This window comes from Molothrus ater, chromosome 4 (genome assembly GCF_012460135.2).
Source record: "Molothrus ater isolate BHLD 08-10-18 breed brown headed cowbird chromosome 4, BPBGC_Mater_1.1, whole genome shotgun sequence".
NCBI classification, from domain to species: Eukaryota; Metazoa; Chordata; class Aves; order Passeriformes; family Icteridae; genus Molothrus; species Molothrus ater.
The window spans coordinates 63,028,885-63,048,807 of record NC_050481.2 but is presented as its reverse complement, the minus strand read 5'-3'; the positions used below and the strand labels follow the sequence as shown (position 1 = coordinate 63,048,807).

Below are 19,923 nucleotides of genomic sequence, written 5' to 3'. Positions count from 1 at the left end.
CTGAAGGTCCCAGGGTGCTGAGCAGTCATTCACACTGTTCTGTTGCACTGCATTAGAACTTGTCTGTGGTTCTCTATTATTATCCAGAAATAATAATAGAGAGATTGTTATCCATTGTTGAGAATAAAATAGAGGCACGCTAATTTGAGGTAGCTACTTTCAAAACCTGTATTGTGCATATACATGGCAAGATACATCTGCTAGCATAGATGACAATGACCTAACACCCAGATATAACATTTCCTACTGTAACAGTTGACTTACTCACAAATACATTTCTTTTTTATCATATTTTAATTTAAATACACTGTAGAATGCAAACCCATTCGTTCCTGAGCTACAGGTGCCCACATCTTCTATGCAATATTTTTGCTCTCGAATGTCTTGGTCCTGTAGCAAGACATGGAATTGAACAGACACAAATAAATTGTTTGTGTATTTGTTAGTTTATTGGTAGGGAATGTGGGCATTCTTTTTCTCCTTTTAGTTACATATGCTGAGCAACACTCAGCAACTTTGGGGAATTGTGTTTCATTCTAATGGCAAAGAGAAAAGTGTTCTAAATATGGCAACAATTCTAAGTTGCATTATTAGATGGAAAAAAACAAGTTGGGGTGAATCATTTAATTCAGGTTTAAATAATTTGTTTGCCTTTGTTATAAATACCTTTGTAAATATTGATTAGAAAGAGAGACTGAATTAGATTACTTGAGTTTGTAGGAGGAAAATGTTCCCATTGTTATCATAGCTTTGTACTACAGATAAAGGTAAGGGATTCTTTTGAGTTGTATAATGTGTGAATGTGTGCTCTTAAGTATAATAGACTGCATTTATAGTTATGATGGACCTCAAAATGCCATGACAGGATAGAGGTTCAAAAATATGATTCAGATTTCCTGAGACTGCTGGATTCTGGAGACCCCTCAGTTTGGTACATTTTGTGTGAGCAGTTCTCAGGGGACCTGTGCAGAGGCTCTCATCACTGCTTAAGGAATCCTGCAGCTTGATCTGGTGGTTGCAGTTTCAGAGATATTTATGTAGGGCTTTTTCTCAGGAACTGTTCATGTGCTTTGAGTTAAGGGATTGTGAATAAGATCCACATTCAGTGTTGGGAGGTGAAACAATAGACTGCACATAAATTCCTTCACAGAATGGTGAGCTGAAGAGCTTGCCATTATCTTCACTATCTTTCTGGTACTATAAACCAAAGCACTGCAGGAAAAATAGGACTGAAGCAGTTGTCTAGTGAGTCTCTGCCCTTAGGTTTGGATGTTCTTCTCTGTATGTCTGACAAATGTTTAGTTCTGCAGTGAGAATCCTTAATCCACCTTGAATCACCCAAAGTCCTCTGCAATTCTTACATTTACAATGTATTTCCTAGCAGTTTTGCCATTTCTATGGTAATTTAGGCCTCTTCTTTTAATCTTGTTCTCCTTTCTATTCCATTGCAACACCTTAGATAAGGAACCTCCAGCTCTTACTCATAGGGGCGAATAATTTCCTTCAAAATATTTGTATTTTCTCAGTTGAGTAGAAGTCTGTCACAGCAATCTTCTTTTATGAATGATGTTTAAACCATGAGGCTGTTCAGTGTGGAGGGGAAATGTCACTATTTTTGTCCTTGGGGAAATGCCACTATTTCTGTCCTTAGCTGCCAACCCCTTCCAAATGAGCTGAGCAGACTGAATCCCAAGACTCCTATTTAGAGAAGGGAGGCTGGGAGCTGGAATAGCTTGCAGAAGTGCTTAGGGAGGCTGCAGTCCCTGGAGAAGGCATTTCATGCCAGCTCTATGCACCATATTTCAGAAACTTTCATCCTTTCCCAGTTCCCACAGGGGAGCTGCTTGCCTGGGCATTCCCATGGGTCTGGCCCAGCCCTGAGTGTTTCAACACTCAAATTAAACTTCCCTAGAGGGAGGTCTGACCTCCCTGCACCCCCGTGCCAGGGGCTCTGGCTTTGCAAAAGCCAGTAGTTGAGTGGGCAAGTAACAAAAATGCTCCCAGGGAAGCAGTGCACTTCCAGTTTTGCTTTTTTGACTTGTAAATTATCTCTCTTTCATTTCCCCCCTTATTCCATAGGAGCAGATTCACTGTCATTGCAGCAGACACTCTGCTCTCTGACAGCCTCTTTGCTTGCAATACCAAATCTACACAATGCTTGATGGGAAAGGTTCTGAGGGGATGAATTAAGGAATAAACATAAAACAGTGCTGTGGATTGGAATTCAGCTAAAGTATCACCTGAATGCTGATTATGAACACTGTATCTCTATTAAATTTTTCTTAGGTAGATAGGGACACAAGGCAGGCCGACTAGAAGAAAGAATAAAATTAAGTATATAACAGGTTCTGAAAACAAAGTCAGCTGGCTGACAGCTTAGCTTTTCTGATGGAAAATTAGGTCCTTTTTTGTGCATTTTAAAATATTTTTATTGCATACCTATGCAGCATGATGCTTTTATTTCAAGCTTAGGAGTCAGCTTTTAAGGAATTAATTCAGAGCAATGAGAAAGAAGAATCTGGGACATACTGTAGTAGTTATTATTGCTGAGGTTGAAAACAATTTACAATTCTCACTTTTTTTAAGGGTTTGTGCTGTCAGCTCCTGAGATGTAGGAAGACCAAGTACCTGATATTTTTATTGAGCCAGGGAAGGACACTGTGTTGAACAGTGTCCACCATAGATATGTCATGTCATACCTTATAGGGCTAAACACTGTAATAGACAAGCATCATTCTAATAATTAATGAAATCCTGCCTTAATGTGGCATGCTCTTTCTTGGTCCTGCTTTATTCTACAGGTCCACTAAAAATAATTCTGCAGAGGAAAAAATATAGGAGCTCAGAAAAAGTAAACTTATTAAAATACATATTGCATTTGCATACTAAATGTTGGCCTTGGTGAGTGTCTGAATTAAGAGAGGCATTTTCCCAGGGGAGAGAGAAAACTGTGGGGAAACCATGTCAGAGAATGATCCCAATGCTGCTGCTTCACCCTCTGGGCTGAGCAGATCCAGCAGATCCTGTTCTCTGTACTGGGGCTGACAGAAGGCGGTGAGTCCATGCCACGGTAACCCTCTAGTCCTGTCCTTTGTTTATTTGTGATTTGCTTCCCCACACCTTCTCTGACTCTGAAACCTGGGGAAGTCTTATAGAACACAAAGGTGAGGACCTTATTTGCACATATAGTGCTTATTTCAAATTAAAAAAAAAAATTTGGTTTTGTGTTTGACCTTCATCCCTGGCCAGTGTAGATCCTGAGCTTCACATGTATGAAGATTTTTGAATTAAATGTATGTAAAGCATCTTTGAAGATGTATTTTTCAAAAAACCCCCAGACACTGAATTTCCTGGCACAAGAAAATGGTAATAATTCTAGCTTAACACTTTTGCATTTTTAAGGATAAGAGGCTGGGCTGGAATGGCCCACAGCATGAGAAGATGAATAATTGCTAGAGGTAGTTAGATTCTCTGTTATTTTTTGCACAGATGTTTTTGAGGAGCAATATTTGAACAAGGTGCTTGAATGCATTTCTAATTTTGAGAGATTCTACCACTTTAAAGTTGTCCTTTAGAGAGACAGGAGGCATTTCTGAATATGGAGAAATCAGTAGAGCAAGCAAGCATTTTAAGTATCTCCTTCAGCTTTTATGTCTTGCAGGTAATGCCATTTTTATAACAGAAAATATATGAAATGACTTTGAAAATCGAAGAGAATGAACAGGAAGGTTTTGTAGGGCAAATATACAGGAGCAGGAAGTCTCCTGTTACATTTACATGAAACAACCTCCTGGTGCTCCTGCAGGGTTCCTCCTGCCAATCAGCTGCTTTAGCCTTTGGATGCTCTTTTAGGCAAGGTATCTGTTTTCAGAGGAGGAGATGGGAATGTTGCTTGGGTGAGTGGGTCAAAGTTCTTCATAATAAAGCTAGTTTTAATTCAACAAGAAGCAGGGTTTTATCACAGAATGTGGTGTTTTCTTCTGTTCTGACTCCTTGTCAGGAAATTTAATAGCCCAGACCTGAAGAGTTTGTGTCGTACCCCTCAAAGAGGCTGGGCAGTGAGAAGTGATCACTTGGTAAAGGCAGTGCAGGGCTGTGTGTGTCTCCTCACTGGTCATGCAATGATGGGTCAGAAGATGTGAAAATGTAAACTGTCTGGGCTCAGTTTATAGTTTATATTCCATCTTCCCTCCTTATTTTTTTTTTCATGGCTCTTTCTTGTAGCACATGTGCTGTAAACTGTCCTTATGTTTGAAGAATGGGCATGAAGTAATAACTATAAAGCTAGAAAAATATTTCAAAGTTGTTGTCTTCACTGAGCTATGTTAAACTTTTGAGTCTAATCAAATGTCAGAATTCAAAATATCCTGCAAATTATTTTCATTTTGCCACATTTTGAATACCTTCTTCCTCTTACAGATTGAGGAAAGTAGAAGTAACTCTCTTGATGAGATACTCAGTTTTGAGAAAGACTTGAGTGAGTCAGCCACACAGACCTAGATGACAGGGGAAACTGAATAAAAAAATATTCTTAACAATCCCTTGTAAAATGAGAAGAATAATTGAAGGAAGTGTCTGTCTCCTGCTGGATACTTTTTTTTGCTCAGAAATTTATCTTGCTTTTTCCATTCCTGCAAGTGTTAGCCTAGAATTCATGAATAAGAAACAAACCAGTTTATTCAGTAGTTGAGAAGAAGAAGGAAGAAAATATCTAGGTTGATCTCTGTTGACATGTGTTTACACAATGATGTTCAAAACTTCAAAAAAAATTCCCTGAGAGATTTGACTATGTAAATATTTCTTAGTTGCCAGATTTGAAAATTAGGAAAATGCAACAGGTCAAATCCTGAAACATTAACATGGATCTTTTAAATAAGCCCTGAATGGGAAAATTTAAACTTGACCATAAATGGATTGGAATATCTTATTGTTTTAAATCTCTTTTCCTGTCCTGGGTGTTCTTCACAGATCCTAAAAATGTTGGTTAAGAATCCACAATGCCTCTGGAATAATTTCTGCTGAGTTGCAATAAGTTTTTGAGGGAATAAAAAACCCAACCCTACACTAGTTTTCTGATGATGCTGAAATTAGCATAAGGCTCTACTCTTTCTTCAAAGTAAGGGGAGGCTTTTGGCTTCATAAAACATATTCTGATGTTTTCAATGCAGAGAGAGGATGCACTGATATGAAAAAAGGAAGATGAGTTAAAGTGAAAATATAAGTAAATCAGCTAACCTTGGGCTGTCCTATTTTTGCATTTATTTTTATCAGCAGTCTTGGTAAAAACAAAATTCTAAATAAGATTTTTAGTTGTTAAGTCCTCACCAGAGTTCTATAATCTGTAAAGGTTCTTCAATCTGACCTCCTTTGTTAAAATACAAAATCACATTTTCAGCATGACATACTTTAAAATTGAATTTTGTAGCCTTGGATTACCCTTGGATGTATATAAAGAGAACAAACTAAAGGCTTTAGTTCAGTTGTGCCCTTTTAAAATGGTTTTTACTATTTTTTTAATCCATTGTCCTCATTAAGTGAAATAATAAGTGGCTTTTTAGATTTATTTTATAAAAGTAGGATTAATTTTACAAACTTAGAAACCCTTAGATTTAGAATTAAAATTGTGTGTATACTTTATACAGGAGGGAAAAAAAAGAACTTGCCTTTTTCTTTAGATTCCCAGGCTATGCAGCTTTCTTAGATATTTCAGAATATTTATCTTACAGCATTTCTTCATGTTGCATAAGAGCTGTGGTAATTTTTGGACGCTATTTTAAAAACAATTTGCAGAGCAGTGTCTCACCTGCTCAGAGACTATTCATCAGCTTAGAAAAGTGTTAATTTTAAATGTGGGCCCCAGCAGGCTGCAGCACATGGCAGCAGGGGCAGGGTTACTCATCCCCACAGCCTCCCACCCGCTCCCTGCTCAGCTCCATCTCCTGCACACGCAGTTCCCTCACAATTGTTCATGCCAGGACAGAAATGCCACTGAGCTCTGCTGAGGTGGCCGCAGTGACACAGCAGAGAGCAGAGGTTCAGGGTGGATGGGGTGAGGTCACCCCACAGCCAGCAGTGGTGAGGATGCTGCTGAGCTTGCTGCCTAAAGAAGGAGCTTGTGTGTGCAGCCAAGCCACACTGCAGGGCTGCCACCCTGCAGCTGTCTCAATTGAGGCTCTTGTTTCCCCAAATTTCCCCAGTGCAGCTTCCTGCTGGCCAGACTCGGGCTGGGGAAGGGAGGCTGGCTGTGCCATCTGGGGTGTCCATGGCTGGAACACTGGGAAGGTGTTTCACAAGAACCTGGATTCCATCCCCATGGAGCAGATCCCTTGTGTTCCCTTGCCTCTGGCCTGCTGTGTCCATGTCTGAACATGGCTGGTGGAGTGCTGAAGTGGGGCAGTTTTCTCATTCACTTACACAGCAGGCACAGGGCCTGCAAGGCCTCCCTGGCGTTCAGCAGCCTAAGATAGGAAATGCCCAGTCACCATGGCTGGAGCTAAGAGGTCCCTCTCCCGCCTCCAGACCCTTGCTTATCTCTCTGTAAGACTATAGGTCTCTTCCCTTTTGACCCTTGCTGTTGGACAATTCCTAAAACTCCTGTGCCCTATATAAAGAGCTACTTTTGCCCAGCTTGGCAGAAGAGCTGTCCCTGAGGCCTTTGCAGAAGGCCAATAAAGACAATCCTGAGGAACCTCACACGGCCTTCTCCTCTCTCTCCTTGTGTCTGCCCAAGGCACTGAGCAAGCCAAGAGCTGAAATCACAAAATGAGCTGATAATCACAAAGAGCTGATCTCACTAAGAGCTGAGCTTGCTGAGGTAGCTGTGGCTGGGAGCTGCCTGGGAGCCCAGGCAGGCTGTGCTGGGCAAGGCTGCGCTCTCCAGAGCAGCGAGGCCAGCTGGGGATACCCCAAAACCCAGCCAGAGGTCACATTGCTCTTAGACAGGTTTTGGATCCACTCTGATCAGATTTTAATGAGCACTTTAAACTTTGTTGTTGCTAAAACTACAGTATGGATTGTAAAGGCATCTCCCAACTCAGTTCTCATTGCCATTTTACTTAGCTCAAGACAGTTTTCCCTGTGAGGAACGTAGTACTCACCACAAACAGGAGGGACAGCATCCTTAGATTTTATGGAAGGCATCCTTTCTCTCTAAAGAAAGAAAACAACAAAATTAGATTTTAATGCCCCAAACTCAGGATTAAGCATTTAGCAAAAATTTTTAAAAATTGGCAAAAGTAAGAACAATGACTTGTAATTCTTTGTGTTTTGTTTTATTTTTTTTCTAGATGTTTCAGAAACGTCTACTAAAAATGAAACAGGTATTTAGATTTAATATGAATCTCTGTCTTTGAAAACAGGTGGTGCTTCTGTCATGGCAGCTTCTGGGTCTTTGAAAGTGCATAGAGGGCACAGTCTCCAAGCTGGTAAGTAAAAGTAACTATGAGGTGTATGTGCATGTAAATTGAGACTAATTTAAACTGAAATTATTTTAAACTTCAGAAAATATTAATGGTAATGCATTATTTGATTCCTTATTGTAAGGCTTACGTATTTCTTTGGGTTTTTTGCTTTGAGGAATTTTTGTCAGAAAGGCATTGACAGATGGGATAAGTTTAGAAGAGGCAGTGACAGATGAGATAACTGACAGAGTATAAGCAGTAATCTTATTCACAGCAATGAAATGCTGCCATCACTTTAACAAAGGGCACCCACCAAAAAAATTCACCTCAGGTCATGAGAAGTCCTGTACCCTAACAATGATATGCTGGGAAAAAACACCCACCACATTTAAATATACTTCTTTATGATAAAAGAGGATAAAAACACTGCCAGCAGATAGATGATGTGTGTTTGTCACTCAAAATTAATTGCAATATGTTCATTCTATGGATGCAGCATTTTTGCTTGCTTGGTTTTAACTGGGGTGGAGTCTGAGATTGTGAAGAAACGTGGGCATCTCTTTTCAGCTTCATGCTCAGGAAAGACCAATGATGTCATGCAGCCTGGCTTCCTTGTAAAGATGGAGATTTGCACTTGGAAAGCAAAGTTGTCTTTGAAAGGGCTAGCTTAAGCATTTTTGGTGGTTTTTCAGAAATCAAGAAGTTATCCATCATGCTGGAGGTGGAATTTTAACAAGAGTCTTCCAGATGCTCCCAAGATCACCCACGCATTGCTCCCTGATTCATGCATGCAAGACAGCTCTGCTCCCACACTGCTGTACAGTAAAATTCACTGCTGTTGACTTCAGTGGCCCTCAGTGTGAATAGTTGTAAAAGTGCCCTAAATTTTATTTCCTTGGTGTTACACTTATAAGGAAATGCTGACATCAACATGACAGAAAAGTCAGCACTAGGAACTGTTTTTGCTTTCTGAGGTTATTCAGGTGAGATTTAGTTTAAAAGGTTACAAGTCAAAACCAGATAAGCATAGACTTTGATTATATTGCACAAATTCCTAAATCCAAAGCCATTAACAGTGTTCCTGTCTTCTAGGTCCTAAAGGTGGGTATGAGATGCTAGCACTTCCTTCAGAGCCGGGAACTCCAACTAGTTCTGAGGAACTTGGTGAGTACAGATTTTAGTGCAGAGATCACGAACACCTCTTGGGTTTTTTTATGTTCCTTTTTTTTCAAATTTTTTTTTATTGTTGAGATCTCTTCTAAGTGTAATTTTTGAAGTGTTGCCCTTTGAACATGTCAGTTTCACATGCATGCTCACATACACACTTATCTTTGGGATGTAGTTATAGTGCTGGTTTTCTTTCTGTGTAATTTATTGTTCAATTCTGAGAATGGTGCCTATACTGGGGAGAAAATATGAATAACTAACACTTCCTGAAAGAAAGGCTGCAGCACCAGTTTCAAATGTAACTTTTTTCTTCCCTCCCCAGTTATAGTATTTTCCTTCCTTTTCCCCTCAGTTGAGGGCCACTAAATTTTCACTTTAGCTCTTCTCCTGTTACTTGCTTGACTATCTTTTTTGATTCCTACAGTTTCCCCTTTTCTCTTCAAGCAATCATGATATTCTAGGAATTATTTCAGAATGTTCTAGCCATGCATTGTGGTCTGTTCTTCTCTGAAATCCTCTTTTCATAATGTTCTCAAGTACCGGCCTTCGGACCCCTCTTGGAAACATCTTCTTTCTCTGTCCAGCCAGAAGGGACTGTTGCAAGCACTGTCCATGGCTCACTCTGTACACCATGCTTCATTAGTTGGAACATTTGACTGTGCTTCTTAAATAAACTCCTATCTTCAAACAAATAAAAGCCAGTTTTCAGTGCCTAATAAGATTTTTTTTGGTTTGGTTGGGTTTTTTAAGGAAAAATGAAAACCAAGTATTCCTATTTTTGCAAAGAAAGCAGTTTCTATTGAGACAGCACTGACTGAACTACAGAACTGCTTTTCCTTTACTTCCATTCCAGTTTGCCCAACTGTTTTGGGTTTTTTTGTTTGTTTTTGTTTGGGTTTTTTTGTCTGAGTTTTTTTTTTTTCTTTTGTTTTGTTTTTTTCCTTCTCCTTCCTCCTTTGAGAAGAATTTTCAACTCTTGCCAGGTTTTGCTTTTTTTTTCTATGTGTTTCTTTTGCTTTTCTTGCACAAAGCCCTACCAATTCTCCATGTGTAGTTTTTTAGCTCTCAGGAAAATCCCTTGGCTTGTTTGCATCAGGTATGATGCTCAGGTTCCTTAAACCTGTTAACTGTTTAGTTCTACAGGGAATCTTGCTAGTTTTCATGCTAGCTAACTTTGAGGAGGCTTCACTTAACACTTCTGTTGCATCATTTTAACAGCATACAGAAAGACTTCAAAAATGATCTTTCCCTTCAGGACTCTTCGTGACTCTGTACTCAAGATTGTCACGTGCAACTTCTAACTTTTTGTGATGCAGGTTTTCAATGCTATGATTTTTCTGAGTCCCTTCTTGCTCAATCAGGCCAAATTCCTTTGCAATACTTTGGACACTATAATTGAAAATAATTTCTGAGAATGATATTTGATGAAAACACAAAAATTCCTTCTGCATTCGGTTCTGCATTGATTTTGTAATTTTGTTCTTAACATCTTGCTTTGCAACAGCAACTTGAAGTCTGACTGACAGAGAAATATTTGTATACTTTTTGGATTTTCCTATGTTTTTTAATGAAAATCTGTGAGAAAACTGTCCAAATTTCCAGTCTTTCCAGTATTTGGACTGTACAGTAGACTCCTTTGATTTAAACAGCTTAAGCCTGGGGAGATTCCATTATACTGGAACGTACCCATACTGTTGCCTAACATTGTATAAGCTATTTCTGCTACTCATAATACTTCCAAAAAGATGAAAAAGTTTCCCTCAGTGGTTATTCACTGCTGCTCTTTTCTGGATATAAGAAGTAATTTTTCTCTATGCTCTAAAGTGCCTTGATATCCTACTGCCTCTCTGCTCACATCTCAATAGGGTCTAAATGGGCAAAAAAGGAAAAGCAGCATTTTGGATAAAAAAAGACTTGATATGAGTTCTTAGGGATAAGGAAGGTTAAGGAAGGGCTCAAGAGGAGAACTTCATGAAAAAGGAGAACATCAAAGTGACACTGTTTTCCCTCTGCACTCCTCTGTCTCAAACTGCCTTCAGAGTAGAAAGTCTTTAAGGCTAAGGACTCCAACTGGACTGAACAGGCAGACAAGATTAAAATAATTGAAAGCAGGGCTAGATGAGGTCTTGAGAATTAAACTAGTAGACAAAAAATTGTTTTTAAGTCAAAATTGTTTTACAGGAACTGTTTACTAGTAGGTGTTGGTCTGTGTCTTTTTTAGAAAGTTCTAGAAAACTCTGTGGGATTTCCTCTAAAGTTCTTGTGATTTTTACTATCTAGAAGGGTTTTCCCACTATTTTTTTCTTGCAGTGAAAGTCCTTTAACATCTTCTTGTCTTCTCCTGGCATTATTCCTATCTTTTTCAGTTCTGCACAGGGAAGCTCTCAATGTTGTCTCCTCAAGATCGCCCTCCCTTTGCTTGAAATGGTTCTTCAGTCCCTGTTTTTGGGATGGGCTTTAAGAGCCTTTACTGATTTTGCTTTCTGTCTTGCAGATGATGTAGTGGTTCACATCTTCCTAGAACAAATTACTTCACATAAAGCTCTACTAACCTAAGGTAGTGCTGCTGTTAGAAATATCTGCAGAATGTTTGCCTTCTGCCACAATACAGCAAGACCCTGTGGGGTCTGTGGTCTGTCTGTGGTCTGTGGCCTTCTGCACAAATCCTGACTTGATCAGTGTCTCAGGATATTTAAAGTAGAAGCTGCAGTTTTCTCATGTCCCATTTACCACTGAGGAATGTCCTGTTTGGCAAGCAGAGTTAATGCTGCCCAGTGTTTGCTTTCTGTGTGTCTGTATGAACATTGGTCATTGCAAACAGTGCCTGCTGTAACTTGTTATTTATTTCAGAAGGGGCTGTAGGTTATTCAGCTGATGTCCCTACACCAGATCGACCCCACAGTGAGGCAGCCACCTATGTTAATATTCCTGTCAGCCCTACTTCCAAAAAACAGCTTCACTACATGGAACTGGAGCTTCAAGAATCTAGCACAAGCATAAGAGGTAAGGAAGTCCGTGGTACATTTAAACAGCAAAGAATGTGCAGAATGTAAAGGGTATGTGGAATCCTGATTTCATACAGGGAGCAGATGAGGGAGCTGGGGGTGTTCAGCCTAGAGAAAAGGAGGCTAGAGGGAGACCTTTATCCTCCTACCTGAAAGGAGGCTGTAGTCAAGTGGGGTCAGCTTCTTCTCCCAGGAAACAGTGACAGGACAGGACACAGCCTGAAGCTGCCCAAGGGGAGGTTCAGGTTGGACATCAGGAAGAATTTTTTTCACTGACAGGATCAAGCATTGGAACAGGCTTCCCAGGGAAGTGATGGAGTCATCATTCCTGGAACTGTTCAAGAATCAACTTGATGTGGCACTCAGTGCTTTGGCTTAGTTGATGGTGGTGCTTGGTCAAAGCTTGGACTCAATGATTTGGAGGTCTTTTCCAACCTTAATGATTCCATGATCTACCAATAGGCTTCTGCTAACAGAGGAGTTGAGCCCTCTTATGTTTCTGAGGCAGTTTTTTTTTAATTGGCATCTGTTCTTGAAAAAGATTTTTGAGTAATGAAGTTCTATAAGATGTTGCATCCTTTTGACAGGTGATTGTATATGCACTCCTTCTAAAGTGAACATTTCAAACTCTGGAGTTTGAAAGACAGTAATTTGCTTGTGTTCTCAAGATTTTCATTGCATATTAGGACTACACTTATCTCATTTTTCTTGGCTTCAGAAACAGGGCTGTGGGTGTACAGGGCTTGCTCCTGAAGACACTGGCTCTGGAGCCATGCAGCAAATGATTCAGAACAGAACACAGTGTTCTTCTATCTGCTCTCCATGTCGGCATGTGAAAGTGCTACAGAGAGAACGCAAATGATTTCATTTTTTATGGGTTTTTTTTATTATTATTATTTTGTTTAGATTAGATATTTTACTTCTAAGGCTCAACTTGGGCAATTAGCACATAAACATGCAATACATCTGCTATGTGTTGTCATTGAGAGATGCAGTCCTTGCTACAGCAATCCTTTCATCAGAATCTGGCATTTAATTCCTTGCATTTGAAATTGATAAGTTATCCATCTATACTTCTCAGCTATACAGATCTTAATTTTCATTCTTCTAATTTCAGCAATTTTATTAACTTGAAATGCTAGCACTTTTCCAATGCTTTTTGCTTTTTAAATATTTTTATGTTTTTCATTATGTAATTCTAAGCTTCTCCTGGATCTTTATGCAGTTCTCTCTACAACATTGTGTTGAAATGTAAAAGCAATATTTTCTCTTAAAGACAATGAACCAAGGCATTAAAAATGAAGAGTTAAAGACTATAAATTTTCCTAAATGCCAACTACCCTCCCAATCTCAAATTGTGTAACTATAAAGGTGCCTGTAATGACCACAAATATTTAAATTTTTTCATATGAAAGTTTTCCCAGCCTCTAGCCTTATAGAAGTATTTTACTGCTTAACTCTTAGTACTTAAGTGTTTTACTTAGCTTGTCTCCACTACTGCCAAGAAAAATGAGCTGAAGTGTCATTCTGTGTGAGGCTGAAGGTGTTGCTCTGGTAAACATTGACAGGGTGCCTAATCCAGACAAAGAACAGTGCCAGCTGCCACAAAAGTTTTCTGTTCAAAAAGCAGGAGCTGATTTCCTGATTGGTAGCTTGGTGAGGAAGCCTCTCAAAAGTGAGAGAGCCAACTTCAATTTTGTCACTGACTGGGAGTAATAGGGGTGGAGATTCACACCTGGGGCAGAAATGCAAGTGGTTCATTTGCTTATTTGAGGAAAACTAGACCACTAGAATATGTAGATAACAGAGCTTTTGAGGTGTTTTGTTTTAGTGGTGGCTATCACCTTACTCCCTTTACACAGCTTTCTCTGAGACTGGACAAAGATATGCCAGAAAATCTATGGAGGAAGTGTCACAACAGCTTTTTTTCTCAGGAATGTGTGAGGGGTGCAGCCTTTTACAGATTCCATGTGGTGTTTCAGGGAGTGGATCGTCCCGGTATGCCCAGATTGACATCGCAGCCACGGAGACGGCGCACAAGGTGGGGACGCAGCACGCGCAGTGCCGCCAGGAGCGCCTGCAGGAGCTGGAGCACAAGAAGAAAGGAGCTCAGCAGTGACCTGGCCAAGAAAGAACTTTGTGCTCACCACAAATCCATACTAATTCATCTTCCAAAAGATTCACGTTTGTTGTAAAAATGCACTCACACAAATCGCTGCCATTGCTCCTTGCAGTTATACCAGATTCATTCCGATGTTTTGATTCCTGATTGGAAAGCTGGTAGCACGAGGGGTGTGTTTGGTCTTTCCTTTTGTTTCAATTTGGTTGTAAAGTCCAGATTTTTTGTCATATGCAATGACAGATGTAAGTTACCTTTCTCTATAATTCTAAAATCATGGAGAACCTGGAACCAATTTCAGTGTTTATTAAATGGTGGCATTTTCTTTGAAAATAAAGAACTTGAATGTGTGTAGGTAAGGGAATGTGAGTGTGTGTGGTAAGTGTACACATATGTTTGCATATGTCTGTATGTAAGCACACATTACTGATAAAATATATGTATATATCTGAGTGTACAAAATATGTAAGACCTCTATTAATAGATTAATGGACTCTTACAAAAGCAAGAAAATTCAGTGCCTGCTCTTTTTGCAGGTACAGTTTTGTTCAATTTATGTCTTATTTATGGACATTCTCAACTATACCTATGGATAATTCAGTTTTATACCTCACCAAGTCCTGCAGCTTTGGCTAAAGTTGCTCAGATGTAAAAGCTGGAGTGTCAGGGATGCACATGTGTCTGCAAACAGACAAGAGCACACAAACAAGTTATTTAATTATGTCTGTAAACCACAGTAATATGAAGGGGCATTTGGGTGTTTCTGTTCTTAAAAAGCCTAGGTCGAACCATGAGTTTGATTTTGTAGTTGCTGGGTACCTGTAATTCTTAGCAATTTTCCTGGAGCTGAACAAATATATCACTTTGAAAATCAGGTCTCAGTGTTCTCCCACAGCATATTTTAAAACCAAGGTATTCAAAAGAAACATTCGCTTTTCAAAATTGGGTCTTTAATGTCACAAAACCTATTCCTAATGTAAAACCAGCATCCACCTTAAATCTAATACTTTATTGAATTATTCTTTGCTGTCCCTAAGTAGCATAAAACCAGCTCTGTGTACGAGGATTATATCTCCAGAGATGCTACAGCCTTGAGGCACAACGAGATGTTGTCTTGTAGAATAGGTTTACCCATGAATCTGCCATATCTTGCTTTTGTACAGTGAGAGTTTGATTCAAAACCTAATTTCCCATGTTGTCTATGTAAATATTTTTTTGTCCTCATATAAAATGTTATTTAAATAAAATGTTATATAAAATGTATAGCAGTGATATAGACTAACAAAGAAATGTACTTAAGAAGGAAAGGAATTTTTTTCTGATAAAATATCAGCTTTGGCTTCCAGAAGTTGCCAGGAGTGACATCTTGGGTATTATGATATTTTGTTTGTGTCCTCTTAAGATCCAATGTTACAGTCAAATTCTGTTTTCTAGGTATGATTATAATTTATATTCGTCGGTGGAAGTTTTGTGCCAGTGAGGGTTTTACTAAGTGATTTAAAATGAGAGGTGGGGTGTTGTTTCTGAGGCAGAATTTAGCCTACAAATTTTTTTTAATGTAGCCTCAATAGTAATGTAAAATACCAGAAGTCTCTCAAATAAAAAAACCCCATTGTCTGAGAGTTGACAGTTGCTATTCTTCTCTGTCCTGTGTTCAGATGTATTTTTTCTGTTGATCCACCTAGCATACTTCTGAAGGGAAAAGAGATCTTTCTTATGAAATTCTAAGTTTAAAAGATTTTTCTTTGACAAGTGTACAGTGGTGTACGCAAGTGATCACAGTGGTGATCTGCTTTTTAAATTTCAGTACAACTGGAATAGCCTAGGCTTCTTGGGGCCAGGTTTATCTGAGTTCTTCAGTCAAGGATCCTCCACTGGAGGACTTACAAGGTTAAATCTCTTCATATTTAGGATGAGCACAGCTTGACTGATGCATTGAAATGTAATGTTTTCCATGACAATATATAATAAAACTACAATATTTTTATTGCAAAAATCTGTTTATCAGGAAAATATATTACCCAAGGTCTCTACAAAGGCTGCTTTTCTGAATGTTACTTGCATTAAATCTGGGACTTGTAGCATGGGTAAGGATTTGACACAATAGTAAAGGTCATCAGATTGCTGCTGGCCTCACAGAGGAATCACAATTAAAAAAAAAAAATTCACGTTGAGCAGTGCTGTGAATCTGTGCCTGCACATGGTTTTCTGTGCACATGTGTTTGTGTATGTCATAGTAATTTCTGTTTCTTTTAAATTATTTTTACTTCACTAGAATAGGACAAATAGATGAGTTTCACTTAGTTTTTAAATTAACTTCATATTGTCATGCACTAAATTATATCAGGAGCTGAAGCAGGAGGCCAAGCTGTACTGTTGCATCTGTTAGAAACTGGTTGGTTTTTGTTTCAGTAGTACCTGCAGGTTGTACCTCCTGTCAAGTTACAGGCTTGACATTTCTGTCGAAGGAACTGGAGTTTTCTCATTGGAACAACAGGAGCTCACAGAAATGGAAACCTTTTTTCTTAAATAAATAAAATCATGTGCCTTCAACTTCCGCTAGTGAACCAAGGACAATGGAAGTCAAACCATAGCCCTATTAGCAGCCTTGAGCTTGTTCACACACCTTGCATAAAAACATGTGCATGAGGGATCTAAAATACAGTTTGTGATTTCTATGGGATGAGTCCAGATACAGAGCTCTTTACAAAATAAACCAACCAGCCAACTAAACAAAAAACCAACTCTCCCACTCTTTTGGAAATAAATGCAGCTTGTAACTTCTGATGATAAAAAGAAGGATTTGATAATTTTAAATTTAGCATTGTATCAGAGTCAGATCTCTCCAGGAGCAAAAAGTATTAATTACCAGAAGAACAAGACAATGTGATGTGGCTGGTACTTCTGAAAGGTGTTCTTGAAGGACTTTAATGTGACAGAAGTGCTCTTGGTGATGAGAAAAAGCTCTCATCAAGTGCAGTGTTTGGGCATAGCATTGGTGTGCTGTGTGTACCTCTTTCTTCCTGATAGACCTGCTGCCAAATGTAACTGCTGCTTCAGTGGGGCCAATGGCTTGGTTCATAAGCTGCTATGGAACAGTTTTACATGCAAATATTTGGGTGATGGAATTTTCTCCAAGGTAACGGGCTGCAGGATGGAGGGCTGGAGTTCGGAGGGATTTAATTCCCAACAATGCAAATAATTGTCTGGGTTTTAATAGCACTCTGGCACCTAGTTGTGGAAAATGCCAGTAGGTGTCTTTAGGCATGTAAATGTTTGTGAAAATCTGCCCTGAGAGTTGTTTTCAGCAAATGGCTTGGAAAAAATCCTCATTTTTCCTCTCTGCTGTAAACAAAACAGTTTTAATTCGTGTAGCTTGGAAAACTATATTTGAATTTGAATGATGAGTGATTGCATTTTTTGTGAGATGCTGAAACATGCAGCCCTTGGTAGGTTTCTCTTCTAGTTTGTCTGGAATAAGACACATACTTGGTACAATAACCACAGGAAGAAGACACAGTATTTTATGTATGTATTTTGCTGTTACTTTATTTAACAGTATGAGTTACTGTTAAAATTATGGGGATTGTTTTAAGATGACAATGCTGTTATATTTTTTTTTGTCACCTTTTCTTTGGGAAGATCCTCATCTCTCATTTGACCAGTCATACAAACCATGTTCTACAATCTAACTTGAGAGGAAAAGTTTATTTAATCTCATACAGCAATTAGCAAAGCAGAGTAAGGCTGGGAGAGTTAAAAGTAATTAAAAGGAATTTTTTTAAGGTGCAGGTCTGCACCAAACACAGTACAAACACAGGGCAAAAGAGGTGAATGTGTGTTCAGCTTTGGTACAGCCTCATCTCAAGTGGTGTGTGCAGTGCTTGGCCTCACAATTTAAGAAGCAAGGACGGGTCCCTGAATGTGTCCAGAAAACAACAAAGCTGGTGAAAGGGCTGGGAGTGCTCTGAGGGGAGGCTGAGGGCTCTGGGTTTGTGTTGTTTGGAGCAAAAGAGGCTGAGGGGTGACCTCATTGCTCTCTGCAGCGTCCTAAGGGGAAGCAGAGAAGAAGGTGCTGAGCTCTTGATGGTATCCAGAGATAGGATGTGCAGGAATGGTTTAGATTGGACTTTGGGAAACATTTCTTTAGCAAGAGGTTGGTCAAATATTGAAATAGGCTTCCCAGAGAGGTGATTCTTGTCCCAGGCTTGGCTGTGCTTAAGAAGCATTTGGAAAATACCCTTAATAACATGCTTGAACATTTGGTCAGCCCTGAATTGGTCAGGCAGGGGGATTAGTTGGTTGATACTGCTCCCTCCCAGTTAAAATCTCTTCTCTTCTCTTCTCTTCTCTTCTCTTCTCTTCTCTTCTCTTCTCTTCTCTTCTCTTCTCTTCTCTTCTCTTCTCTTCTCTTCTCTTCTCTTCTCTTCTCTTCTCTTCTCTTCTCTTCTCTTCTCTTCTCTTCTCTTCTCTTCTTCTCTTTCCCATCTCATCCCAAAGATGACAGGCTTCACTCTGTAGCCTGTCATCTTTGGGATGTAGCCTCACTCTGAGTGGTATCAGTTGGTTATTGATAAATCAGCTATCAATTTTCTCTGAAAGGCTGGAATATAAGTGACAGGAAAGTACATGTAATCTTGACCTGGATTCTGATGCAAAAAATAGCTTGGTAAGATAGTGAGCAGGTTTAGGAAAGTGCAGCTGACATGTGAACTTTGAATTTAGTAAAAACTTGAGGGTGAGTGAACTTTAAAACTTATATACTTTCAAATGCTCGCCTGCATCAGGGCATCTAGAAATAATTCAAATTTATTATCCCACTGTGTACACAGAGGCGTATGTAACATCACCATTTTACTGAAGTAATACGTGTCAACTTATCTGAGGAATATGCAGTAAGGGGGGTGGGATCAGAAAGCAGATTTAGCATGACAGTAATTTTTCTCTACATTATATGGTTGTGAAATCCTTAAAAGGAAAAATAAATAAAAAAGCTCTAGCATCTGCTATTGTATAAGATAAATTTTACTCATCTGTGGGCTGAGCTGGAAATTTATGGATAGTCCATATACAGAAAATAGAGCTGATTAGATGTTCAGAAAGGAACCTGCTCTTTGGATACTGGAGTTTTGTTATGTAATGAATCCCTCAGATCCATCTTCCCCCGTGCCTCTGCCACATTTGGAGGATGTACCCCATGGCCTGCCTTTGGCTGCTGTGACACTCTGTCCTTTTGCTGCCAACAGCCAGCAGTACTGGACACAAATTGGGAAGCACAGGAAAGTGTCTTCCTGGGAATTTGATGAAGTAGGTAGGTGTCAGCAGAGAACCAGAAAGCAGCAGCTGTCCTTAGGCAGCGCTGGCAGGAGGGTAGCACCACAAGATGTGTGTGTGTGTGAAGAGCCAAGTGCTGTGAACAGAGAGCACTGTAACCTGAAAGGAGAGTGCCCCTAATTCTGTGTTCAGCTGCACCAGGGTCATTTACATTTGCTGGGGTGTTTGGTAGAGGTGGATCAGGTCTGCTGAAAGCCCAGGACCTGATCTTGGATTTGCTGTCTCTGTGCTTTCTATGGTGAATCACAGAACTATGACAGTAGTGACCATAAGTGACCAGAAGTGACCAGAAGTGACAGAAGTGATAGCTGTGGAATGCCTCTCCTGCAGTGACAGCCCTGGGTGTGCTGCTTTGGAGCTCTGCAGACAGCAAATACAGTGGGAACATTTAGAGCCTCTCATTGCTGTTGCTCTGTCTGGGGAATTGTCAAGGTGCCATTGCAGCCTGCAGCTGGCCACATCTGCAGCGTGGCCTGTGGTGGGAGCCCTGTCCCTCTGTCCATCAGCATGGAGCTTGCCCTGAGCACTGCAGGGAGAAACAGAATGACTGGAAATGACTGGATAACAGAAACCTGGTGGCCAAGCAGCAGCACTGCCCATGTGAAGATGCCAAACTAACTGCACCTTGCTCTGTCTCTGCTCTAAGTGGTCAAAGCTGAACAGGGTGAGTTACTCTGTTCCTAGGTTGGAAGGAGCTGATGAAAATTAATATTTTTTTCATTGTATGCTTGTGGCTAAACAGGGTCACTCCTGTTCCTTCTGTAATCCCAGACACATAGTGTGACAGCACTTTGATCTGGAATTCTGACTGTCCTATTTGGCTATATTGGCTGGTTTGGTCTTTCAGAAGTTCTAGTACAGCTGTGTGTACATGTGGCATTAAAATGAGAAGGGAAAC

General features: G+C 39.7%; 1 protein-coding gene across 3 annotated transcripts in view; it reads left to right on the top strand.

The window, feature by feature from the left end:
• Positions 1–15,313, top strand: part of DOK7 (docking protein 7) — a 59,721-nt gene extending 44,408 nt beyond the window's left edge. For all 3 annotated transcript variants that reach the window (XM_036382651.2, XM_036382650.2, XM_036382652.2), the window contains 4 exons: positions 7,359–7,424; positions 8,493–8,564; positions 11,418–11,570; positions 13,555–15,313. In XM_036382651.2, coding sequence (XP_036238544.1) covers positions 7,359–7,424; positions 8,493–8,564; positions 11,418–11,570; positions 13,555–13,691 — 428 coding nt within the window. In that variant the 3' untranslated portion in view covers positions 13,692–15,313. The remainder of the gene's footprint in view (positions 1–7,358; positions 7,425–8,492; positions 8,565–11,417; positions 11,571–13,554) is intronic.
• The last annotated feature ends 4,610 nt before the right edge of the window (positions 15,314–19,923 follow it).